A 22566-nucleotide genomic window follows, 5' to 3' on the forward strand; every position below is an offset into this window, starting at 1 on the left:
GCAGGAACTGTGCCTAGTAAAATGGTTGGTATATAATAAACACTTGATAATTTATTGATTCAGTTACTGAGCAAATATAAGTGGGACTTAAGTTTGCTTGATAAATGTTTCCTATTATTGACGTCTACTAAAATCCAGCTTACCTAAGGAATTTTATTTCCAATATATACTAACACTGTTTTCCTTCTCTGACTACATTTATTGGGTACTTATTATGTGCAAGACACTATGTAATCTCATTTAATTCTTACAGTAACCCTGTGTTGTAAGTACTATATTTCTACAGGTAAGGAAATAGAGTCTCAGGAAAGGTAGGTGACGTGGCCAAGGTCATAAAGCTGGGAAGTGACAGGACCATGATTTGTGTCGAGGAAGTCTGACGCCAGAGCCTACAGTCTTTTCTACTCACCTCAGAAGTCCTACTTGTCCTTCAGGGCCCAGTATAGACTCAGCTTCCTCAGGAAACTTTCTTGCAGTTATTGTCATCATCTATCTTCTCATCTCACCATTAGGCTGAAGGCCTTGTGAGGTAGGAATCATGTATCTCCTCTTTCTATTATCTCATCGTATGTGGCCAGCATCTTGTAAAGTTGTTTGGAAAGGAATTCCTACCTGTTCTGGGCAGATGAGGGGAAGGGGGCTTGGGGATTTCTCTAATCTTACACAGCCACCCTCTGTCAGAGCCAGCAGTAGGCCCTAGGTTATCATCTTTAGTTCCAGGCTCCTTTCCTGGAAGAAAATGCCTTAGAAAATCCCTTTATAAACAATTCAGGATGTGATAGAGTTCAGAGATTCTTAGAATTGCGAGAAACCACAATAGTTACCTAGATAAATGTCCTCATTTTAAACAGTAGGCCTAGAAAGGAGAGGTGACTTATCCAAGACTGTGGAGCAAGGTAGTAGAAAGATTGGAGTAATGAAAAAACAGAGAACAAAACTTGCAGTTACCAGATCTGGGATTTAGTATTCACTCTGACACTTAGTTCTTAATGAATGACCTATGCCATAAAGTATAATTCTTCAGATTCAAACCAAGTTGACAATGTCTTTTCCGTCATTGTCCTTGGCCTATCTACATGCAAATAATAGTTTTCTTCTTAGTAAGAACTCCTTTTATTTCACTTGGCACATGCACTGTTTATTGAATTGCTTTAAAGGTTTTTTTTCTTGACTTATATTTTCTTGCAGTCTCCTGGCTTCTCCCAGCTGCAGCCTCTCCTCCCCCAGCCATGCTCCCTGCACCTTCCCAGCTCCCCATCCTCTCACCAGCCTTTTGTTTTCTTCATGGACACCAAGTCAGCCAATTAGCATTGCTTGTCTCCTTTCCTGCTGTGCTCCACATACCCAACTAAGACTATTTCCTGGTTGCCATCCTGAACCAGGCTGCAATTGCTAAAATATTAATGGCTCCCTTTGTGAAAAAGAACACCGAAGCTTCTTATTATAAATTAAAATTGCCAGACAGGCGGAAACAATGACATGGAGGCAATAAAGCAAAACTCTAATGTGAAAAAGTGTTTTAGGAGTTAAGGCAGGAGAAGATATCCTTAGCCCTGCCTTCCCCATCACAATGCTGGGATCTTGCAGTGGGAAGTATCATCACCATTGGCTGAGAGTCACCATCTTGACCACCCAGATGGGGTGTATGGAAGGGTGGGCGATCCCTGTGGTTTTGCCTGGCTGGCTCTTGTTCTGGGTCCACTGGGAGAGAGCATGAGGGAAGAGCAGCACGGATCAGAAAAAAAAAAAAAAAAAAAGGCAATCTGCTGTGGATAAAGAAAAGAGGGACTTCCCGTGGTTAAAAATTCATGTGACATCTTGGGATGAGGAAGGTTGAAGGATGCTGAGAAAAGATTAGACTAAACTCAAAGGCCAAGAAATGTGATTCCTTCCTTTGTTTAATCTTAAGCATTTAGCACTTTATGTCTTAAATATCTGATTCCCCCACTACCCTCTGTCACTGTCATCATTGTATTCCTGGGGCCTTGCATGGTGCTTGGCACAAACCACAATGCTAACCAGGATTTTCAGAATGAATGGATAAATAATCAGCAAGGGAAAGAGTAGAGAGCAAAAACTGACCCCGAATATTTTCAGCATAGTGAATGTTAATAATTTTATTTCTTTTGTAATAAAGAGTACAAATGGTTGGGAGCAGGACATCACAGGAGGAGGAAAGATAGCGCCATTTCTGCAAAAGAACTCCTGAGCCACACACAGAAGGAAAGTGGATCCCCAGGGTAGCCTTTCCCACCAAAAAAATCAGGCCCACTCTAGGAGAGTTTGCCAGTAGCTCCCCAGGGTTCCAGGGTGTCTGCCAGCCTTCCTAGGAATCCTGGGCATGCTTCTAAGTGCCAGTGACTCAAACTCCTTTTTCCACTTCCCAGTTCAACCTGGTCACTCTCATCCCCACAAGTCCCCAATCTGAGTCCCATTCTCTGACCATTCTCTGCTTCCTTGTTTTTAATCTCATTTGAAAGTGATCCTCATGGGTTCCCCTGGCCCCTGCACTCATTTTCCTTACTGGGTATGCTAACGTTTGTCTTCTAATTCAGGAAATCCTTCCGACCCTGTTTTCAGCTCTGTCTCCAAACCCTTCCATTTCCCCATTTCACCTCCCAGTCTCCTCACTCCTGGAGCAAAGAGCTCTGCACTTGGATTGCTAAGCATGCATGGCTCATGTGGAGCAGGGGAGTGGGAAGATATCCTTCAGGGCAGAAAGCCTGCTTTTGGTGGGGACCCTACATATCATTCAAACAGGCTTAGCTGTAGAGAACCTTCACTGCACCTCTCCTCCAGTTCTGCCTCTCCCCTCCACTATGCTGAACTTGCAGTTCATTCTGCAGTAAAAAGCAGTAGCCAGGCTGCAGCGGGTGTTCCAGAAGCCCAGCTGTAAGCATGCGCACTGTATATGTGGTGTGCAAGGAAGCCATCATCAGTCATATAAAGCAGTTGCTATGGAACGTGTGAAAGTGAGAAACATGGTTTAATTGTGGATTTTATTATAAGTGTGATACTAGTCAGAAAGGCCCAGGAAGTTGGCATTGCAGTTACCAGCTCAGGGAGAAGGAAAGAGAGCAGCAGAAACTTCTATAGGAGTTCCAACTGATGTTAACATATACGGACACCCTCCGGTCTCCTGGCCCCTTTCCTTTCACCCAGATTTGGTATGTGGCAAATCTAAACATTTGCAAATTCACAGTCGTATTCAGTCATCCGGCACATTATGAACTTCCACTGGCGATCCCTGTGGGAGGGAGAGTCAGAAAATGAATGTTAGTGAGAAAGGACACGGCAGGAAGAATCGCTGCTGGGGAAACAGCAGCAGAGAACATTTGGAGGATCTGGGAACTGAAGGGACACTTAACCTCACTTTGCTCTTAGAAGACATCTTTATGCAGTTTCCCAAGAACCGACAAATCTGTGAGTTCAGGTCACCCTTGAAGGTGACTAATTAGGTCACTGGCTGTGTGGAGGCCTCTGTTCATCACTGGTGGTCAGCTCACCCCTGCTGCCTCCAGAAAGTACCTCAAGGACCTGTGGGTTAACAGCTTGGAATAAAAGCATTTATTTAACATCATCTCCATTTCATTGTAAAGAATCTTGTTTTAGGCTGGGCTTGGTGGCTCACACCTGTAATCCTAGCACTTTGGGAGGCTGAGGCAGGTGGATTGCTTGAGGCTAGGAGTTTGAGACCAGTCTGGCCAATATGTGGAAACCCTGACTCCACAAAAAAATACAAAAAATTAGCTGGGTATGGTGGTGCATGCCTGTAGTCCCAGCTACTTGGGAGGCTGAGGCGTGAGGATTGCTGGAGTCTGGGAGGTTGAGGCTGCAGTAAACTGGGATGGTGCCACCACACTCCAGCCTGGGTGACAGAGTGAAACCCTGTCTCAAAAAAAAAATCTTGCTTTAAAAAGTCCATCCATTTTCCCACTGACTCTTTCTGAGCACTTACCATATGCTGAGTGCTCACCATGCACTGGGCTCTGTGCTACACATGTGTTTCCCTTCAGAAAACACTGCTACAGAGGAATGAAAAAATCCCTTAAAGTAAAACAGAAAATGGCTGCCATTCTGGCATCACAAGAATTGTTATGAATTGCCTATGTGTTTAAGTGGTTGGGGATGGGAAGAGTGTACTTAGCATTACTAAATTTTGAAAAATGTGGTGTGGATACATTTCAAGGAATGTTCTTTGCTCGGGGGAAATTTATGTTCTTTATTCATCCATTTAAGAGAAATGTATTGAGCGCCTACATTGCATGACACTCCTGTGGTCTAATATTGTTGAACAGAGGTAATGATAATTGTAGCCTCTAATATATCTGGCATTGCACCAGATGCTTTACGTGTTTTCTCTTTTAATCCTCATAACAAGTCATTGTTTAGGTGAAAAACCAGGCTCAGAGAAACAATTAACTTGCTTTAAAGTAACACAAGTAATAGGTGACAATTTCAGATTCGCCGTTTATTGTACTCAAATCTTGGTCTTCCTCTTAAACCACACTGTCTGCCTAACTAGGTAATCTTAAGCCCAGAAGAAAACGTGGCTGCCATGCCCTTTGCACAGTCCTGACAAAGGGCAAAAATGAAGAGTTTTTCCATTTTTAATTATGCAAATCATTCCAAAGCTTGGTGGGGTCCTTTACAAACTCAGAATTATCTATCTCCCTTTTCAATCTGCAAGGCCTCTTTTCAACAATTTATCCTAAACACTATGACTAACAAGGCCTCCATTCAGCTTCTAAACTGAAAAATGGGGCTGATTGCTCTTAGTCCTAGAAGCAGGGCTCACTCTGTTCAAACAGCCTAAGGCAGGCTTTCTAATTCTGAGTCTGTTGCTCCGGGTTGTTTGTTTAGAACAATTGGGTATAGAGTCCCTCAACACAAATCTGGGTGATCAACTTGAGAGTCTGGGTGATACCAGGGCCTGGGTGATATTTCGATTCCTGCAATTGTCAAAAGAGGCCATAGATTGTTTTAGAAGGAAATTAGAAAATTGGTGGCATGTGGGTTTACCAAATGACTGTAATCACTGCAGCCAGGTCTTATTTATCTGTGTATCAGCAAACACAGATAAAAAAGATCTTATGATTAGGCATTCAAACTACTCTTTTAAAAGGCTATTAATTGATGCTGAGCAAAACTCAGACTTGGTCCTATGAAGACCAAATGATTCCACTAGGTTCGGTCTCTGATTTCACACCAGGACAGTGGGGACAAATTTGCTCCCCAAGAGAATACTTGGCAATGTCTGCAACTTCATTTGGTTGGGGTAGGGTGCTAATGGCATCTAGTGGGTAGGCTAAACATCTAGAATGCAAAGGACAGACCCTGAAACAAAGAAATATCTGGTCCCAGATGTCAATAGCGCATAGATGGAAAAACTGCATTCTAAGAGGAAACCACTATGATTTGCGTGTGGAGGGAAAGCTCTTGCACAAGGAGTCCTATGCAAGACAATAGTTGACAATAGTTCTACAAGCTGGTGGCCTCGGCATCTTTCAGCAGAGCAGAAGAAACTCAAGGATCATTAAGCTACTTATTTTTGATGACAGTAGCAAAATTGCATGAGTATATTTATTTCATTTTGGGGGGAGGATATTCATTTTAAATTAATGCAATGACATAATATTTCAGTTTTTCATGATTCTGGGTAATCCATATAACCAAAAAATTTACTGAAAAGTGAATTTACTGAAAACTGAATTGAGCATTTTAACTACTCAAATATATTTATTTCATACTAATCTTGGATGGCACTCTTCCTTTACTGTATTAATTCCTGCTTTCTTAAACAGGGAACATAGAACTAATTTTCTTGTTGAGCTGAAGTCATCATTTGGAGCACTGAGCGCCCCTATTATTTCGTTTTGCACTTTGGGGATCATGGCCCTGCTAAATGACAACCCATGTTCTTTGAGTTCTTGAACGTTTCATTTTCTTTATTTTTCTTAAGCGTATTTGTTGTCATGTCATCCAGCTATTTATTCTCATTGGTGGAATGAGTTTCATTCTAAGTAGTATATACTCGGTTCCCTTTCTAATTTGCTGTTTATAGAAAATTGGTAACTAAGCTAGTTTAAAGTGTATCTAAAGTAAAAATAAGTAATGTGTGCAAACTGAGTGGTTTGCCTATGGGTAAACATAAAGTTTTTTGCTGATCAGCCTGCAACATATATCGTGCCTTTCCAGAGCTACTTAATGTCTTTTTTTTAAAAAAAGAAATTCTAGGTCATATTAAATAAGTTAACTTTATTTAAGATGTAATTCTGTTTGAAAACACAGACACACACCAAAGATGTGTCACACTCAAATTCATTATAGCATCCTATCTAATGAGTTAATGTAAGTGTTATTCAGTTTGCAAAATATTTATCTGTAACTTTTCAGGAATTCATTTCTGTGTAAAGTGATTATCAGCTGAATAAAAGTAGGCCAAACCAATCATTAACACCTGAATTTACCCACAGATTTCTCTATATTAATAGGAAGTACAATTCTCGTTTTCTTCTTACTGTTTTAATGTATTTGAGATAGGATTAAGGAGTTGATTGTGAGAGAAAGGTGATGAAAAAAGTGTTAGTGCTGTTTTTATCTTCAGGCCATTTAAATTCTCTTCTTTCATTAATTTTTGCAGCTTTACTGAGGGATTGTTAACTCCTTTCATTTCTAAATATGGCTGGTAGATGCTATGGTCTGAACGTTGGTGTCCCCTTAAAATTTATACATTGGAACCTAATACTCAATGTGATAGTATTAGGAGGAGGAGCCTTTAGGGGGGTGATTAAGCCATGAGGGCTCTGCTCTCATGAATGGGATTAGTGCCCATATAAAAGAAGTTGAAGGGAGCTGGCTTGCCCTTTCCACCATGTGTGAGGACACAGTAATAAAGCAACATCTCTGAAGCAGCAAGCAACCCCTCACCAGACACTGAACCTGCTGGCTCCTTGGTCTTGGACTTTCCAGCCTCCGGAACTGTGAAAATAAATTTCTATTGTTCGTAAGTTACCCAGTCTAAGGTAATGTGGTATAGCAGCCCAGACTAAGTAGGTTCTCTGTGTTTCTTATCTCCAATCCCTTTTCTTTCTCTTCTCTCTTCTTTCATAAAACCCAAAGTGGGGATGATATAGAGGCACAGGGTTGAAGGGGGGCCCATTTTGACAATGGGCACTCCTCTAACCATATTTGCCTTCTCCTCTTGGTGTTTCAATGAGGCAAAGTGCTCTTTGAAATTGAGTGAGGGAAAAAGCTTAGACCATCAAGGGATACTGAGTTTAGGATTCTCTGCTCTTGAGCAGGCTGGAAGCCACCCTCATCTCCAAGGTGAGCAGCTCCATGAGGTGAGCTCGTGAGAACAGCTCACTTCCCACTGCCTCCCATTTTCCAGCCAAAACTGCAGTTAATCCTTGACCAGGTAGGAAACTAAGATAAGGAAAACCTCAGGTCAAAGATCCTGCAGAAATATATGTGCATGTAAGAAATTTGCACTTGTATTCTATATATATATGTGTGTGTGTGTGTTTATAAATTCCTGCAGGTATAATCCTTGCAGGGAGTTAGTGCCAACTCCTTTAACCCTAGCCTATGGGGAAGGGGCTATCTTTCTCACCTTTCCACTGCGGAGAAAGTGGTTGTTGCTCCTCGGATATAGTAATCATAATTGTAGGAAATCATGTCCATTTCCTCACCATAGTGACCTGGATATTCTGTTGTTAGCCTATGCAGGAAGAACAAAAGGTTAGAGGAAAATGAAACACATTATTATTGCTGGGAGCAAACAGAAGACACACTATGAAGACGAGATGGAGTTTGAGCATCTTGGCAAATCCAGACTGAAGTTAAATGACATCCACCAAACCACTCCAGGCTGTGAAGAAACAGACAGCTCTTCTCCCACTTCTCATCTTCCTTTTCTAGGCCATTAAACTGTACACTGAAAAAGATGTAGATACCTCCCCAGGCTTTGGAATTATCAAAATAACTTTGGAATTCTTTTTTTTTTTCTTTTTTTGTTTTTTTTTTTTTTTTTGAGAAGGAGTCTCGCTCTTTCACCCAGGCTGGAGTGCAGTGGCGCGATCTCGGCTCACTGCAGGCTCCGCCCCCCTGGGTTTACGCCATTCTCCTGCCTCAGCCTCCCGCGTAGCTGGGACTACAGGCACCCGCTACCTCGCCCGGCTAATTTTTTGTATTTTTAGTAGAGACGGGGTTTCACCATGTTAGCCAGGATGGTCTCGATCTCCTGACCTCGTGATCCACCCGCCTCAGCCTCCCAAAGTGCTAGGATTACAGGCGTGAGCCACTGCGCCTGGCTGGAATTCTTGATATTGATTAATATCAATATTATTACTATGCTATTCAAGTCAATAAGACAATGTTTTCAAATTTTAGATTATGATTCATTAGTTGGTAACAAAATCAATTTAATTGGCTTTAAAAGAGACATAAAATAGAAAAGAAAATATCAAAGCATGCATCGCATGCAGTAAGGATGAGTCTATGTATGTAAACATTTTGTTTCAAATATATATGTGTGTCTGTTTATAAGATGTACATATTGTGATAGTTTAATGTTTCTTATTGTGAGTTACAGTCAACAAAGTGTTCAAAAATTATTTAATTAAAATGTAAGCTCCCCAAAGGCAGAGTTTTTGCCTTGTCCACCATTGTTCATCTAGCACCTAAAACACATACATAATAAATATTAACTGAATAAATATATGGCCTGGGGAAAGTCAATTAATCTCAGTTTTCTGATCTGTAGAAGAATAAAGTCTACCTTATAGGTTTGTCATTGGAACTAATAAAAATGAGTGATGTGTGTGCTATACTAGTACATGGTAGGTGTTGAATCACTAAGAACTATTTTGTTTCTTCTTCCTCTTCCTCCTTTCCTTTCCTTCTCTTCTAATATTGAGTAAATCCTGAGCCTTCATATGAGTAGGTCCATGGTAGTCCATCCTGGAATAAAAGTCTAGAATCCCCCAGTTCTCATAAGGGCTTTGCCACTGGAACCTTCAGGACCAAAACAGTCCTTTTACCATGAAATAGTTCCTCCAAAGTCTTTATCCACACTCCAGGGCAGCTTGGAAAACAACTAGTTTGTGAGTGTCAATAATTTCATCTGATTTGGGTTTACCAGATCACTGTTTATTAATGCTAGAAAGATCTTCTCCTCTGCAGACTGATGGTGATCTTTCTCTAAGATTGTCATTAAATCATGAAAAGATTGATTTATAAACTATAAGGGCTCCTAGGAAGATCTCAGTGCACAGACAGAGCAAGATCAATGGTTAGCCCATTCTCTTGGTTCATAATCATTTCTTTTACCCATTATTCACTAACCCTTGTTCTCCGATTTGACTTTTCCTAAGACATAATTATGCACTATCAGGATGCCAAGTCCAACCCAAAGTGAGGTACATGTGTTTTTGCTTAATGTGTTCATGAAGGGAAATAAGGCCCTGCGAATCCAGAAACTTATTTTGTGCTGCTAAAGAGATCCAGAAGCAGGACTTTATCTTTCATGTAAATGTCTTCTTTTTTTTTTTTTTTTTGAGACCAAGTCTCACTCTGTCACCCAGGCTGTTGCGCAACAGTGCAATCCCGGCTCACTGCAACTTCCGCCTCCTGGGTTCAAGTGATTCTCCTGCCTCGGTGTCCCAAGTAGCTGGGATTACAGGTGTGTGCCACCACACCCAGCTAGTTTTTGTATTTTTAGTAAAGACGGGGTTTCCCCATGTTGGCCAGGCTGGTCTGGAACTCCTGACCTCAAGTGATCTGCCCACCTCAGCCTCCCAAAGTGCTGGGAATACATGCATGAGCCACCGCACCCAGCATGGTAAATGTCTTATAAGTAGAACTAATAGGGCCTTACTTGGATCCCACTGATTTATGATCCATGAGAATTCTAACAAGGACTGTATTAAAGTTAACCAAAGGAAAGAGAGGTTTGCTGAGAACGTGAATAATGCAAATTAGAATAAGAGGTTGCGTGGGGATGGGTGTGTGTGTGTTTTCCTTACTTCAGGGAACAAAAAATATTTTCTAAAACTTTTGAAGCATGTCTGGATACAATGTGTAAAACTTAATTACCAAGTTTTTTGTTGTTGTTGTTGTTTTGTTTTTTTTTCTTTGCGAAGGCAGAATCTATATACAGCAACACTGCATTAAGCTAAATCCAATTGCCAAAAGTATTTGGAAATTATGAGGCTAGATTTTTATTTTTTAAGTTTTTACTGACCACTCTGATCTGTCTTCAGATACTTGGATAAATACCACGGAATAAATTGGGAAAGAAAAGCTTACCTTTTAAAAAAATCAAGAAGTTTTAAGCTTCAAAGAAGGAAAATGTTATTTAATGCTTTCTTTAATTAGAATTCTGTATTGCTTCATTTTTGGTAGTGACCTGACATAAGCCCCCTGTCTAACTGGACAGTTTGTCTGAGAAGCCTCTTTGTGAGGTACTGATGTCCAGTGAATTTCTAGAATGTCCTAGAGAAGTTGAAGTGCGTGACCATTGGTACATTTTCTCCTTGATCCCAGACAGGTTTTGTTTTGTTTGACTTTTGATTGTTGTTATTTTGTCTTGTTTTTATTATAACACCATGGGATTGAGTTTAGACTGTCCTAGAGAAACCTGGGTAAAGGAGGATAGGGAAGGAGGTTGGATATCGATGGAAATCTCTCCTACTTTATGAAATAAAAATACCAACGGAGAAATGACCCATATCACCAGTAGAAAGTGAACCTCCCAAACACCGTCCATAGGAAAAACTATTGTGTCAATGTGGTCCAGGATGCTGTATTCTGTATTTTCAAACCAGATACATGTGGCTGCATTTAGCTCTTGATGACACTGCATGCGCACGTGCACACACACACACGCACAAAGTGTCCTAATAAGTGAAAGCCCCAGTAATAGCTCCTTAGAGAGGAAAAAGAATTTAAACGTTCAGAACTAGACACTGAGACAGGGCATAGGGACTTTTCAGGAGATTAAAAGAGGCTACAAGGAAGCAGAATGATCAGGGTTTCCTAAGCTGTGACACTGGGCTTTGCGAGTGTGGGTCGGGGAAGAGTTCAGTGTGGTTGCAGCTTCCTTGTGAATTACTAGGTCACTTTAAGCAGTTTTTTGGAAAAACAAACTTCATACTGAGCATTGCCATACATTCCTAGACCAATTAAAACAATCAAACAAACCTTCAGCTTGGCAAGATGAAGAAGAGCATAGGTCAGGAAGATGTCTTTATTGAAATGAGTCTACTTTTCAAACATTTCTATGGGAAGCCTTATTTTCTCCTTTCCACTAAAGTAAAGGGTTTGAATAGATTTATTCAATTTTAGCTATTACTTAATTTTTAATAAAAACTACTGGTGTGCAGGAGAATGGCGTGAACCCGGGAGGCGGCGCTTGCAGTGAGCCAAGATCGCACCACTGCACTCCAGCCTGGGTGACAAAGCAAGACTCCGTCTCAAAAAAAAAAAAAAAAACGCTCTCTTGCATGATGGAAACACCATGGCTGTGGCGGCCCAGCTCTCTCTGACACAGTTCTGGAGGCCAGGAAGTCTAGAATCAAGGTGCTAGCAGATTCAGTGTCTGATGTGGACTGCTTTCTCCTTCCAAGATGATGCTTCTTGCTGCATCCTCATATGGTAGAAGGGATGAATACTGTGCCTCACATGGCAGAAGAGAAGGAAGGGCAAAAAAAGTTATCAAGTGGGAATCCTGTATATGAAAAATACTATAGACAGGTTGATACAGGCAATACTGGAAGGATGTTGGCTTCTGATGCTGCTGCTCTCCTGAAAAAATCAGGGCTTCCAGACTTGATACTTGAGAAGATTTGGGATTTAGCCGACACAGATGGCAAAGGTATCCTGAACAAACAAGAATTCTTTGTTGCTTTGTGTCTTGTGGCATGTACCCAGAATGGACTGGAAGTTTCACTAAGTAGTTTGAACCTGGCTGTTCCTCCACCAAGATTTAATGATACCAGTAATCCTTTGCTATTCAGTGGAACCTCTGCAGCTGAGCTCCTATGGGCTGTAAAACCTGAAGATAAGGCCAAATATGATGCAGTATTTGATAGTTTAAGCCCAGTGAATGGATTTCTATCTGGTGATAAAGTGAAACCAGTGTTGCTCAACTCTAAGTTACCTGTGGATATCCTTGGAAGAGTTTGGGAGTTGAGTGATATTGACCATGATGGAATGCTTGACAGAGATGAGTTTGCAGTTGCCATGTTTTTGGTATACTGTGCACTGGAGAAAGAACCTGTGCCAACGTCCTTGCCTCCATCCTTGGTGCCACCATCTAAGAGAAAAACGTGGGTTGTATCCCCTGCAGAAAAAGCTAAACATGATGAAATCTTCCTGAAAACTGATAAAGATATGGACGGATTTGTGTCTGGATTGGAGGTCCGTGAAATATTCTTGAAAACAGGTTTACCGTCTACCTTACTAGCCCACATATGGTCATTATGCTACACAAAGGACGGTGGGAAGCTTTCAAAGGAACAGTTTGTCTTGGCTTTTCACTTAACCAGTCAGAAGTTAATCAAGGGCATTGATCCTTCTCACGTTCTTACTCCTGAAATGATTCCACCATCAGACAGGTCCAGTTTACAAAAGAACATCATAGGATCAAGTCCTGCTGCAGATTTCTCTGCTATTAAGGAACTAGATACTCTTAACAATGAAATAGTTGACCTACAGAAGGAAAAGAATAATGTGGAACAGGACCTTAAGGAGAAGGAAGATACTATTAAACAGAGGACAAATGAGGTTCAGGATCTTCAAGATGAAGTTCAAAGGGAGAATACTAATCTGCAAAAACTACAGGCCCAGAAACAGCAGGTAAAGGAACTCCTTGATGAACTGGATGAGCAGAAAGCCCAGCTGGAGGAGCAACTCAAGGAAGTCAGAAAGAAATGTGCTGAGGAGGCCCAACTGATCTCTTCTCTGAAAGCTGAATTAACCAGTCAGGAATCACAGATCTCCACTTATGAAGAAGAATTGGCAAAAGCTAGAGAAGAGCTGAGCCATCTACAGCAAGAAACAGCAGAATTGGAGGAGAGTGTAGAGTCAGGGAAGGCTCAGTTGGAACCTCTTCAACAGCACCTACAAGATTCACAACAGGAAATTAGTTCAATGCAAATGAAACTGATGGAAATGAAAGATTTGGAAAATCATAATAATCAGTTAAATTGGTGCAGTAGCCCACACAGCATTCTTGTGAAAGGAGCTACAGATTATTGCAGCCTCTGCACCAGCAGCAGTGAAACAGCCAACCTTAACGAACATGCTGAAGGCCAGAGCAACCTAGAGTCTGAGTCCATACACCAGGAATCTCCAGCAAGAAGTGGTCCTGAACTACTGCCTTCTGGTGTGACTGATGAAAATGAGGTGATTACAGCTGTTACTGAAAAAGTTTGTTCAGAACTCGACAATAATAGACATTCAAAGAGGAAGATCCATTTAATGTAGACTCAAGTTTGCTGACAGGTCCAGTTGCAGATACGAACTTGGATTTTTTCCAGTCTGATCCTTTCGTTGGCAGTGATCCTTTCAAGGATGATCGTTTTGGAAAAATCGATCCATTTTGTGGTGATCTTTTCAAAGATTCAGATCCATTTGCATCAGACTGTTTCTTTAGGCAATCTACTGATCCTTTTGCCACTTCAAGTACTGACCCTTTCAGTGCAGCCAACAATAGCGGTATTACATCGGTAGAAACGTTGAAGCACAACGATCCTTTTGCTCCTGGTAGAACAGAACAGTTGTTGCAGCAAGCGATTCAGCCACAGACCCCTTTGCTTCTGTTTTTGGGAATGAATCATTTGGAGATGGATTTACCGACTTCAGCACATTGTCAAAGGTCAACAATGAAGATCCTTTTAGTTCAGCCACATCGAGCTCTGTCAGCAACGTAGTGATTACAAAAAATGTATTTGAGGAAACATCGGTCAAAAGTGAAGATGAACCCCCAGCACTGCCACCAAAGATCGGAACTCCAACAAGACCCGGCCCTCCACCACCTGGGAAAAAATCCATCAACAAATTGGATTCTCCTGATCCCTTTAAACTGAATGATCCATTTCAGCCTTTCCCAGGCAATGATAGCCCCAAGGAAAAAGATCCTGAAATGTTTTGTGATCCATTCACTTCTGCTACTACCACTACCAATAAAGAGGCTGATCCAAGCAATTTTGCCAACTTCAGTGCTTATCCCTCTGAAGAAGATAAGATCGAATGGGCCAAGAGGGAAAGTGAGAGAGAGGAAGAGCAGAGGCTTGCCCAACTAAATCAGCAAGAACAAGAAGACTTAGAACTGGCTATTGCACTCAGCAAATCTGAGATATCAGAAGCATGAAGAAATCTCTTGTTCTTTGGCAACAATATAATACTCTTCTTCCTGAATACTGAAACTATTTACAATGTGTATCAAAACTACTTGTGAGCATGGGAATACAAAAGGTTTGAGATTCCTGTAAATGTGACAAAATTTTAGGATTTTTTTCTTCATTACAGATTCGTCTTTTTTCTTTTTTTCTTATAAAAGCTGTAACCCAGTCAGACAAATTCACCTTCACTTAGGCCCCTGTTCTGGTGTACATTTACTGTGAGCTTTTGCCTGCCTGTGCTATTTTACTTGTAAAGCTAGAGCACCCAAGCTTCTGCCTTCTGGAATATAGAGAAATAGTTTCGCCCTGCACTACCCTGTTCTGTAGTTATTCTGACGATAGCCAGTGAGGTTCTTAAAGTTTGCAGTATTCTCCCCTGATCAGAATGGTTGAGTGAGGATAAGGGAAAGAATATCTTATTTCTTTTATGATTGGTGCAAATTGGCTAAAGTGCATTTTTAAATTTCCTCTACTTAAGTTGTTTTTTAGAGACAAGGAAAAATATTTTGCACAGATTTACTCCACTATGGAAAAGGGACGCTTTAGGTTGAACCATTATAGCCTCAGATTCAATCTTTTCCTAACTAAAAATATTAAAGCCTCATGTGTGAAATAAATTTTTAAAAAGATTTATCTGGATTTAGAGAATTTTAGATCAACAGATACCTCTCAGTGTGTTTGCTAATTAATAAAAATCAGTTTCTTACAAATAAAGTTTTGTAAGAAAATGTTCATTTTAAGTGCTAGATAGTGGAGAAAATTTATCACCTAAAATATACCCATCAGTATAACGCAAGCAAAAGTCTTAACATGGCAGCCATTCTGCCTTTGCCGTGGCCCTGTCCTGTTTAGTTCTTAGTGGGTTAATTTTTGTACTTTTGCAGAAGAAACTTCAGCAAGCTAGAACTGGAAGTTACTTTAATTTTTCATATATATATTTTTTTTTTTTTAAATGAAGGCTCATTTACTTGAAATGTAAAAACTTTCACTGAATACAAATAGAAAAACTGATGTGTTTTATATCATATTGCTTTTTGTCCATCTTTGTGGTTTAGTTTATTTACTCACTTCATGTTTTTCACCTATAAAATTGTCAAGCTAGCAAAAAAACTCTTGTTTTTTTAATTGGGAGAGAAGAGACCTGCCAGATTATCAAACCTCTTCATGTTAAAAGACCATCTCCTGTAAAAGTGACCTAGTGGACAAGCTGAATTTGAAATAGACTGTGAAGTAAGCTGTAACTTGTCATTTTAATTTTGTTTAACATGGCTACTTAATTAGATGATGTATTGAATACCAAGATAAAGAAAAATGCACCTAAAATCTAATTAGAATTCTCTGGGTCACCAAGTCAAGGTGGTATTGATCTGTGTTAATCTGAGTAACTTATTGCCTAGCCTATAAATAAATTCCAAAATATCCAATTCATTTCTTCTTGAAAAAAAAAACAAACTACTGGTGTGTGTGTGTGTGTGTGTGTGTGTGTGTGCATGTGCACTTTCAGATGAATGACTCTCGTGGTAGTTTCTCACTTCACAACACCTTTTCTGCTGTCAAGATGAAAGATAGAGAGTTGTTCCAAAGCTAAGTAAAAACTTGGTAACATAAAGCCACTTGTACAACTCTTGTGTCAGCTGAAGCTGATGGGAAAAAATTAAATAATATCTTAGTTATGAGCTGAGGGAAATCAGTTCCAACTGAAGAAAATTTTAAGACTGATATAGGATTTTTCTCATCTAAGATTCTTGAAGCTCTAAAATTATCAACAGATCCAACTGGACTCAATGAACGTTTGCTATGATACAATATCATAGACTGAGCTGCTGCTGATAGATGTCTCGGCTCCTTTGCCACAAGAACAGACATATTGCAGAACTGAGTCCAGATATATGCTCTCACATCCATTTTAGAAAGGGAAATAGAGATACAATCTAGTTATATACAGTGGCCAATTTTATTCATTGTCAGAGGTTTGGTTGAGAACTGATTAGGTTTTTATATACATAAAGTAAAGATTTTCAATCTATTCCCTGATATAAAGTGACTCAGCATGAGGTTTTGTGAAAACCCACCTCTAAGAGACCTTATTCAGAGCTAGACACTTTTCTTCTATGAAAGCCAAACTTCATAGCACTGAGATGTGTTTGTTGCAGCCGTTTCACTTGGGGGAGTTAGGACAACTGGATTACTCAGTGTCACCTGGAAGCTTCTCTTTTAGGACTTTCCCTCCTATTGATGTGCACATGAACAGATGCAGTTTCATCTCATGGTCAGGAACCATCATATCCCCAACCTTGGCCGACTTTGTGGGGACACCAGAAAAGCACACACCACAGACTCCCTACCATAAAAACTGGAAAAAACCCCCAGCATTTACATATGAACAGATCAGAACGGGTACCTGAGGAAGCCATACTTCAGCTTTTTAAAAAATAAGAATAAAATTAGAATGTCTTCCAAATGATCTTTTATAGCTCAGCTCATGCTCAAACAACATTTTAGAGAAGCTTCTGTTGGTCATTCAATATTGAATTCTGTTTTTCTTCTATTTCTCCACCACTCAATTAGCACCTTACTTTAAATATCCCATTCTAATGTCCTGTAAAATGTCAGCTGATGCAGTTTGGCTGTGTCTCACCCAAATCTCATTTTGAATTCTCAGATATTGTGAGAGGGACCCAGTGGGAGGTAATTGAATCTTGGGGCAGGTCTTTCCTGTGTTGTTCTCATACTAGTGAATAAGTTGCATGAGAGCTGATGGCTTTAAAAATGAGAGTTTCCCTGCACAAGCTCTCTTTCTGCCTGCTGCCATCCACATGAGATGTGGCTTGCTCCTCCTTGCCTTCCACCATGATTGTGAGGCTTCCTCAGCCACGTGGAACTGTGAGTTCTCCATTAAACCTCTTTCTTTTGTAAATTGCCCAGTCTCAGATATGTCTTTATCAGCAGCATGAAAATGGACTAATATATCAGCACTATATATTTAGCAAGATAATAGAATACTGTATAACATCATGATGGCCAATATAGTGAGCTCTTTGAGGGACCACTGGTGCATGGGATCAAATATGCTTTTATGATCTGGTTCAGAGGTGGGTTTGGAGGAGAAACTCAACATTTGTGGATTTGATGTGTTGAGGTTGGCTTGCGTTTTATATATTCAGCTATAAAGGTGTCCCTTTCTGACAGTCAAATCATTGAGAAATTTGTTAAATAAAGCCAGTCTGTTCATGATCAATCCTCTTGCATAATGCTTTTCCAGGTAAGCTATAAGGAATGAACATATTTCAGATCAGTTTAGTTTGTCTTTATTAGGAGCTACATCAGACCCTCTTTGAATTAGTTTTGCAAAGACAGAAAAAATAAACCCCAAATGGAGTTAATGTGTAAAGGAAAACAGCCACAGAGAACAATCTCCCGGCTTCTTCCCACAAGAGCTGGGGAGTGGCCAAGTGGGACCTCTAGTAGTCACCCAAGTGCCCTTCTCCACACAGAAAATCTGAACCCTGGGGCTCTGGGGTGTGAGAAATAAAAACAAGTGTCCATGTCTGACCTTTTATGGCATTTTGGGACTTTATATTTCAAACATTTCAGATATGTATCACAACACGAGGGAATAACAGTTCCAGGGATATCTGTAGCTTAAATGAGTAGAGGAAAGTCCCTGAACACTTTCCAAATTGCTCTCTTGGAACTGAGTTTCTAACTCACTGTCCAAGCCCAGGGCTAGTCAGTAAGCACATTCACTTTGACTCGTGTTGATTTTCATTAGCCACATTTTGTGATGGTCACCCTGGGTCTGCATGTCAGTGGGGGCTACTTCACCTTCAACAGCTCCCCTCCAATTAAAATAGTTTTATTCTCTGTTTTCTACCAGATGCCTACTGTGCTATTATGTAATGTTTCACCTGTAGAAGTCTTATTCCTCATCTAGAGACAGCTCAGTACTATGCAAAGAGCATGGGATTTGGAGGCAGATAGACTGTTTGAGTCAAGTTTGGAACTTTGAAGGGAGCCACAACTTCTATAGCTCAGTTCCTTCATGTGTATGATAGTATCATAATTTTTGTGTGTGAAGATTAAATGCAGTAACACATGCACACATGGTAGGTGTCAATAAATAAATATTATTATTATCATCATTATCATTAGTAGGGTCTCACCCAAAGCCTATGAATTGTTATTATTTCATATCCATTCACATTCATTGACTGCTTAAGTGAATTAATAAATAGAAGTAAGAATGATTGCCTTTAGAATCTATTCTAGTAGAGGGAAGCAGACTAGATAGAATAAAGCATCAGATTTGGTTTGTAACTGAGAGGTTTACTTTGTTCTAAGTAGCTGGCCTTGGGTTAACCAATACTTAGCCAGACACATCTATGATATTTCTGCTTTTGAAGTTTGAACATAAGGAGAGAGGTATCACCTATAATGCAGGCACCAAATACAGTCGACATGGTTTGGCTCTGTGTTGCCAACCAAATCTCATCTTGAATTGTGGTTTCCATAATCCCCACATGTCATGGAAGGGACCCAGTGGGAAGTAATTTAATCAAGAGGACGGTCACTCTCATGCTGTTCTCATGATCGTGAGTGAGTTCTCACGAGATCTGATGGTTTTATAAGGGGCTTTTCCCCCTTTTGCTTGGCATTTTTCCCTGCCATCATGTGAAGGACACGTTTGCTTCCCCTTCTGCCATGATTGTAAGTTTCCTGAGGCCTCCCCAGCCCTGTGGAACTATGAGTCAATTAAACCGTTTTCCTTTGTAAATTACTCAGTCTCGGGTATGTCTTTATTAGCAGTGTGAGAACGGACTAATGAAACAGTCATCAGTGGCATCCGCAGGGGATTCATTCCAGGACCCCCATGGATACCAAAATCTGCAGAAACTCAAGTCCTTGATCTAAAATGGTGTAGCATTTGCACATAACCTATGAATATCCTCCTGTTTACTTTAAATCACCTCTAGATTACTTATAATACCTAAGATAATGCAAATGCTATGTGAGTAGTTATTATACTATATGGTTTTGTATTTGTATCACTTTTTATTGTTGTATTGTTATTTTTATTTTTATTGTTTTTTTCTGAATATTTTTGATTCAAAGTTGGTTGAATTCTTGGATAGGGAACCCCAGATATGGAGTGCCAATTGTACATGTCTACATTTTAAATATGGCACAGTAATTATGAAAACCATTCCAGCAGATGAAAGGGATGATTGATTTTGCTCAAGTTCAGAGAGGCTGCTGTCTGCACAATGAGTGCTATATACATCATGCAATGGAAGGCAATGGTTTTAGCAGGGCACAGAGCATCTAAACCCAATATAAGTTCTTTTAAATTGTGATATCTACTCCAATTTCCTCAAAACTTAAGTATGTCCATCTCTATAGTATAGCTTCCAGCTTGTACAGAGGACCAGTATGGAAGCTGCTCTTCTTTTTTATTTTTTTATTTTACTTTAAGTTCTAGGGTACATGTGCACAATGTGCAGGTTTGTTACATATGTACACATGTGCCACGTTGGTGTTCTGCACCTGTTAAATAACATTAGGAGATATACCTAATGGAAGCTGCTCTTCTTACCAGGCCTCTGGGAGCTGAATTGCAGGAGGCTGTCTGGGCACAGGTGGCATATGATAGGCACAGCAATGCAGGGCCCTGTGAGATTGTTCCTGTCCCTAAAACAGCATTACAGGAGTGAACATGCAAACACTCCCTATCATGTATTAACATCTGAACAAAGAGGCTAGGAATTAAACATTAGCTTTGACTGGGTGCTTTGGGGTGGGAGAGATAAGAATGTTCTAATCAACTGATGTTGTTAACTAGAACTATACAGGAATTTTAAAAAAGCACTCTCTGGCTTATGACTTGCACACAGAGAGCGGGGAAGTAGGCAGTGGAGAATGCAAAGTCTGAGAGACAGAATATCAGGGTTGAAGAGAAAAGTAAAGGTCATCTAAATGGATGCATTATTTTATGGTCAAAAGATATTATCCAGTGAACCTAATGAAAGGCCATGGGTCTGGAGAAGAGCCATTTAGAAAAGAAAATAATTCACAACCATCAGATCCTGGGACACAGAGTCTCTGCCTGGACAGTAGACAGTCTGGTGTGCAGCCTGCAGCTGCTGAGCTGTTTGCAGAAGAGAGGTTATGACAAACAATGTCTAAAGGGTTGTGGCAACTTCAGTGACATGTGTTTGTGGTTTGCAGACCACTAGACTAAGAATTAGAAATTTCATATCTAAATAAATATCTATAAAATTCACATATTCATCCAATCCAGTGGAGACCATTTCCTAATGGCATGTCCACATCTGTCAGGAATTTGCTTTCTTGCCAGAGTCCAGTGAGGCTGTAATATCCAATGAGAAACTGCACAAGCTGAAATGAGAGCAGCACCTTGGTTCCCACCAAACAAATAAATCCCACACTCATTTGGGAGTTGGTTGGATGATTTGTTTTTTCCAGCCTAGAGTGATGATATTTCTGAATCCCTAAGTGCTTACAAATGCAGGCGCTAGATGCTCACTTTGCTAGTTCATACAGTGTCAGGCTGCGTGCTGAAGAATGCCTTTCAAAGAGGGAAGGGGAAAAATGTCGTTCCCACCCACATGGGTCCAGTTCCCCGGGAGGTAATTCAAGCTAATTAAAGTCATGTAAGGGAAGGTTTCAGGTAAGAGGGTTATCAGCATTTCACTGTGGGAAGGTGCAGGAAAAAGAGTTCTCACTTCACTCTGTAAGGCTGTTAAAAGGATCAAATAAAATAATGTACATGAAAGAAGTCTTTGTCAACTATAAAACATCATCACATCAATGTCAGGTTTCACCATTGTTACTGTTCCTAGGGGCTTGCAACATTCAGTTATTCATTTGACACATTTATTAAGGTTCTATTTTGTGCTGGGTAATATCCTGGAGATGTTGAAAAAATAAGACCTAATTTATGCCCTGGAGGCATTTAGAAAGACATATAATATAACATCATGACTCAGGCAATTTAAAGATGCCACTAAAATGTCTAGACACACCAGCAGGATAGTGAGTCATACACTGTGTACCATGGTGCATACTTGAATCTTGTTCTGCTGCTTCTCCAGTGCTTTCTTTGAAAAAATACCATTGTATTTGGCGACCGTGATAGCTCTCAGCTCTAACACCATGCCTTCAGAAATAGAACCAGCCAGGTGGAACCACACCTTAGTGGGACTTGTTTCAAAGTTGACTTGTCAGGCCTTTTGGAGTAATTCTCTGTACTTTCCCCCATCTTTTGGCTCTACAGACCAACAGCCACATGTCTGGATGGTAGGATGGGGTAAGGAAGGGTGAAGGGTGTGGGGGTTGCGGTGGGTGGGGAGTGGCGAAGTCATAGCAGATCAAGGCTTTGGGTAAACCTTGTCAGCAGACACATGGATATCTCTGGCAACTCAAAATTGCTCATCTTTATCTATCAATCTTTAACGTTGAGACTTTGTTCCTACATATATGTCTATATGATCATTACATTTTTAGCATCTTAGCTGGTGAATTGCATCTAAGGGAGCTTGAGAAGTCATTTCTAAAGTATGTGAGAGGAACGATACCTAGTATTTCTGGGGAAGCAGAAGTATCCTGGAACCAGTCTCCAGGTGACCACTGGAAATCTGGGGCATCATTAAAACAACGGTGGAACTGGAAACACAAAGACCTGTCTTTTTCAGGTCTCAGCATTCAAATAAACAGACAGGAAAAGCTTCAAGAAGCAATGCTTAGAGTGTTAACACAGATCCCAGAAATCCATGGAATATGGGAATTCCAGGAAGATTTAGATGCTTACCCCTTTCTCTCACACATACTTTCATCCACACCTTATTTCTGCTGTTTGACAACTTTTCTTTCTTTTTTTTCTTATTTTTGAGTCAGAGTCTCGCTCTGTCACCCAGGCTAGAGTGCAGTGGCGCGATCTCGGCTCACTGTGAGCTCCGCCTCCTGGGTTCACGCCATTCTCCTGCCTCAGCCTCCCGAGTAGCTGGGACTACAGGTGCCTGCCACCACGCCCGGCTAATTTTTTTTTTTTGTATTTTTAGTAGAAAACGGCATTTCATCGTGTCAGCCAGGATGGTCTCGATCTCCTGACCTTGTGATCTGCCCACCTCGGCGTCCCAAA

At 40.5% G+C, this 22566-nt stretch overlaps 2 protein-coding genes across 2 annotated transcripts in view; one reads left to right on the top strand and one right to left on the bottom strand.

The window, feature by feature from the left end:
• Positions 1–2102: 2102 nt before the first annotated feature.
• The window catches only part of DPT (dermatopontin), a 57920-nt gene continuing 37456 nt past the window's right edge, over positions 2103–22566 (bottom strand). Inside the window, exons 3-4 of the mRNA XM_063627266.1 lie at positions 7616–7723; positions 2103–3247 (exon numbers count right to left, since the gene is read on the bottom strand). Coding sequence (XP_063483336.1) covers positions 3181–3247; positions 7616–7723 — 175 coding nt within the window. The 3' untranslated portion in view covers positions 2103–3180. The remainder of the gene's footprint in view (positions 3248–7615; positions 7724–22566) is intronic.
• LOC134734014 (epidermal growth factor receptor substrate 15-like) lies at positions 11522–15836 on the top strand. The gene is given in 4 exon segments (XM_063625137.1): positions 11522–11562; positions 11724–13462; positions 13465–13772; positions 13775–15836. Coding segments are annotated over 4 exon segments (2691 nt in total). The 3' UTR covers positions 14378–15836.

This window comes from Symphalangus syndactylus, chromosome 12, assembly GCF_028878055.3.
Source record: "Symphalangus syndactylus isolate Jambi chromosome 12, NHGRI_mSymSyn1-v2.1_pri, whole genome shotgun sequence".
In the NCBI taxonomy this organism is placed as follows: domain Eukaryota; kingdom Metazoa; phylum Chordata; class Mammalia; order Primates; family Hylobatidae; genus Symphalangus; species Symphalangus syndactylus.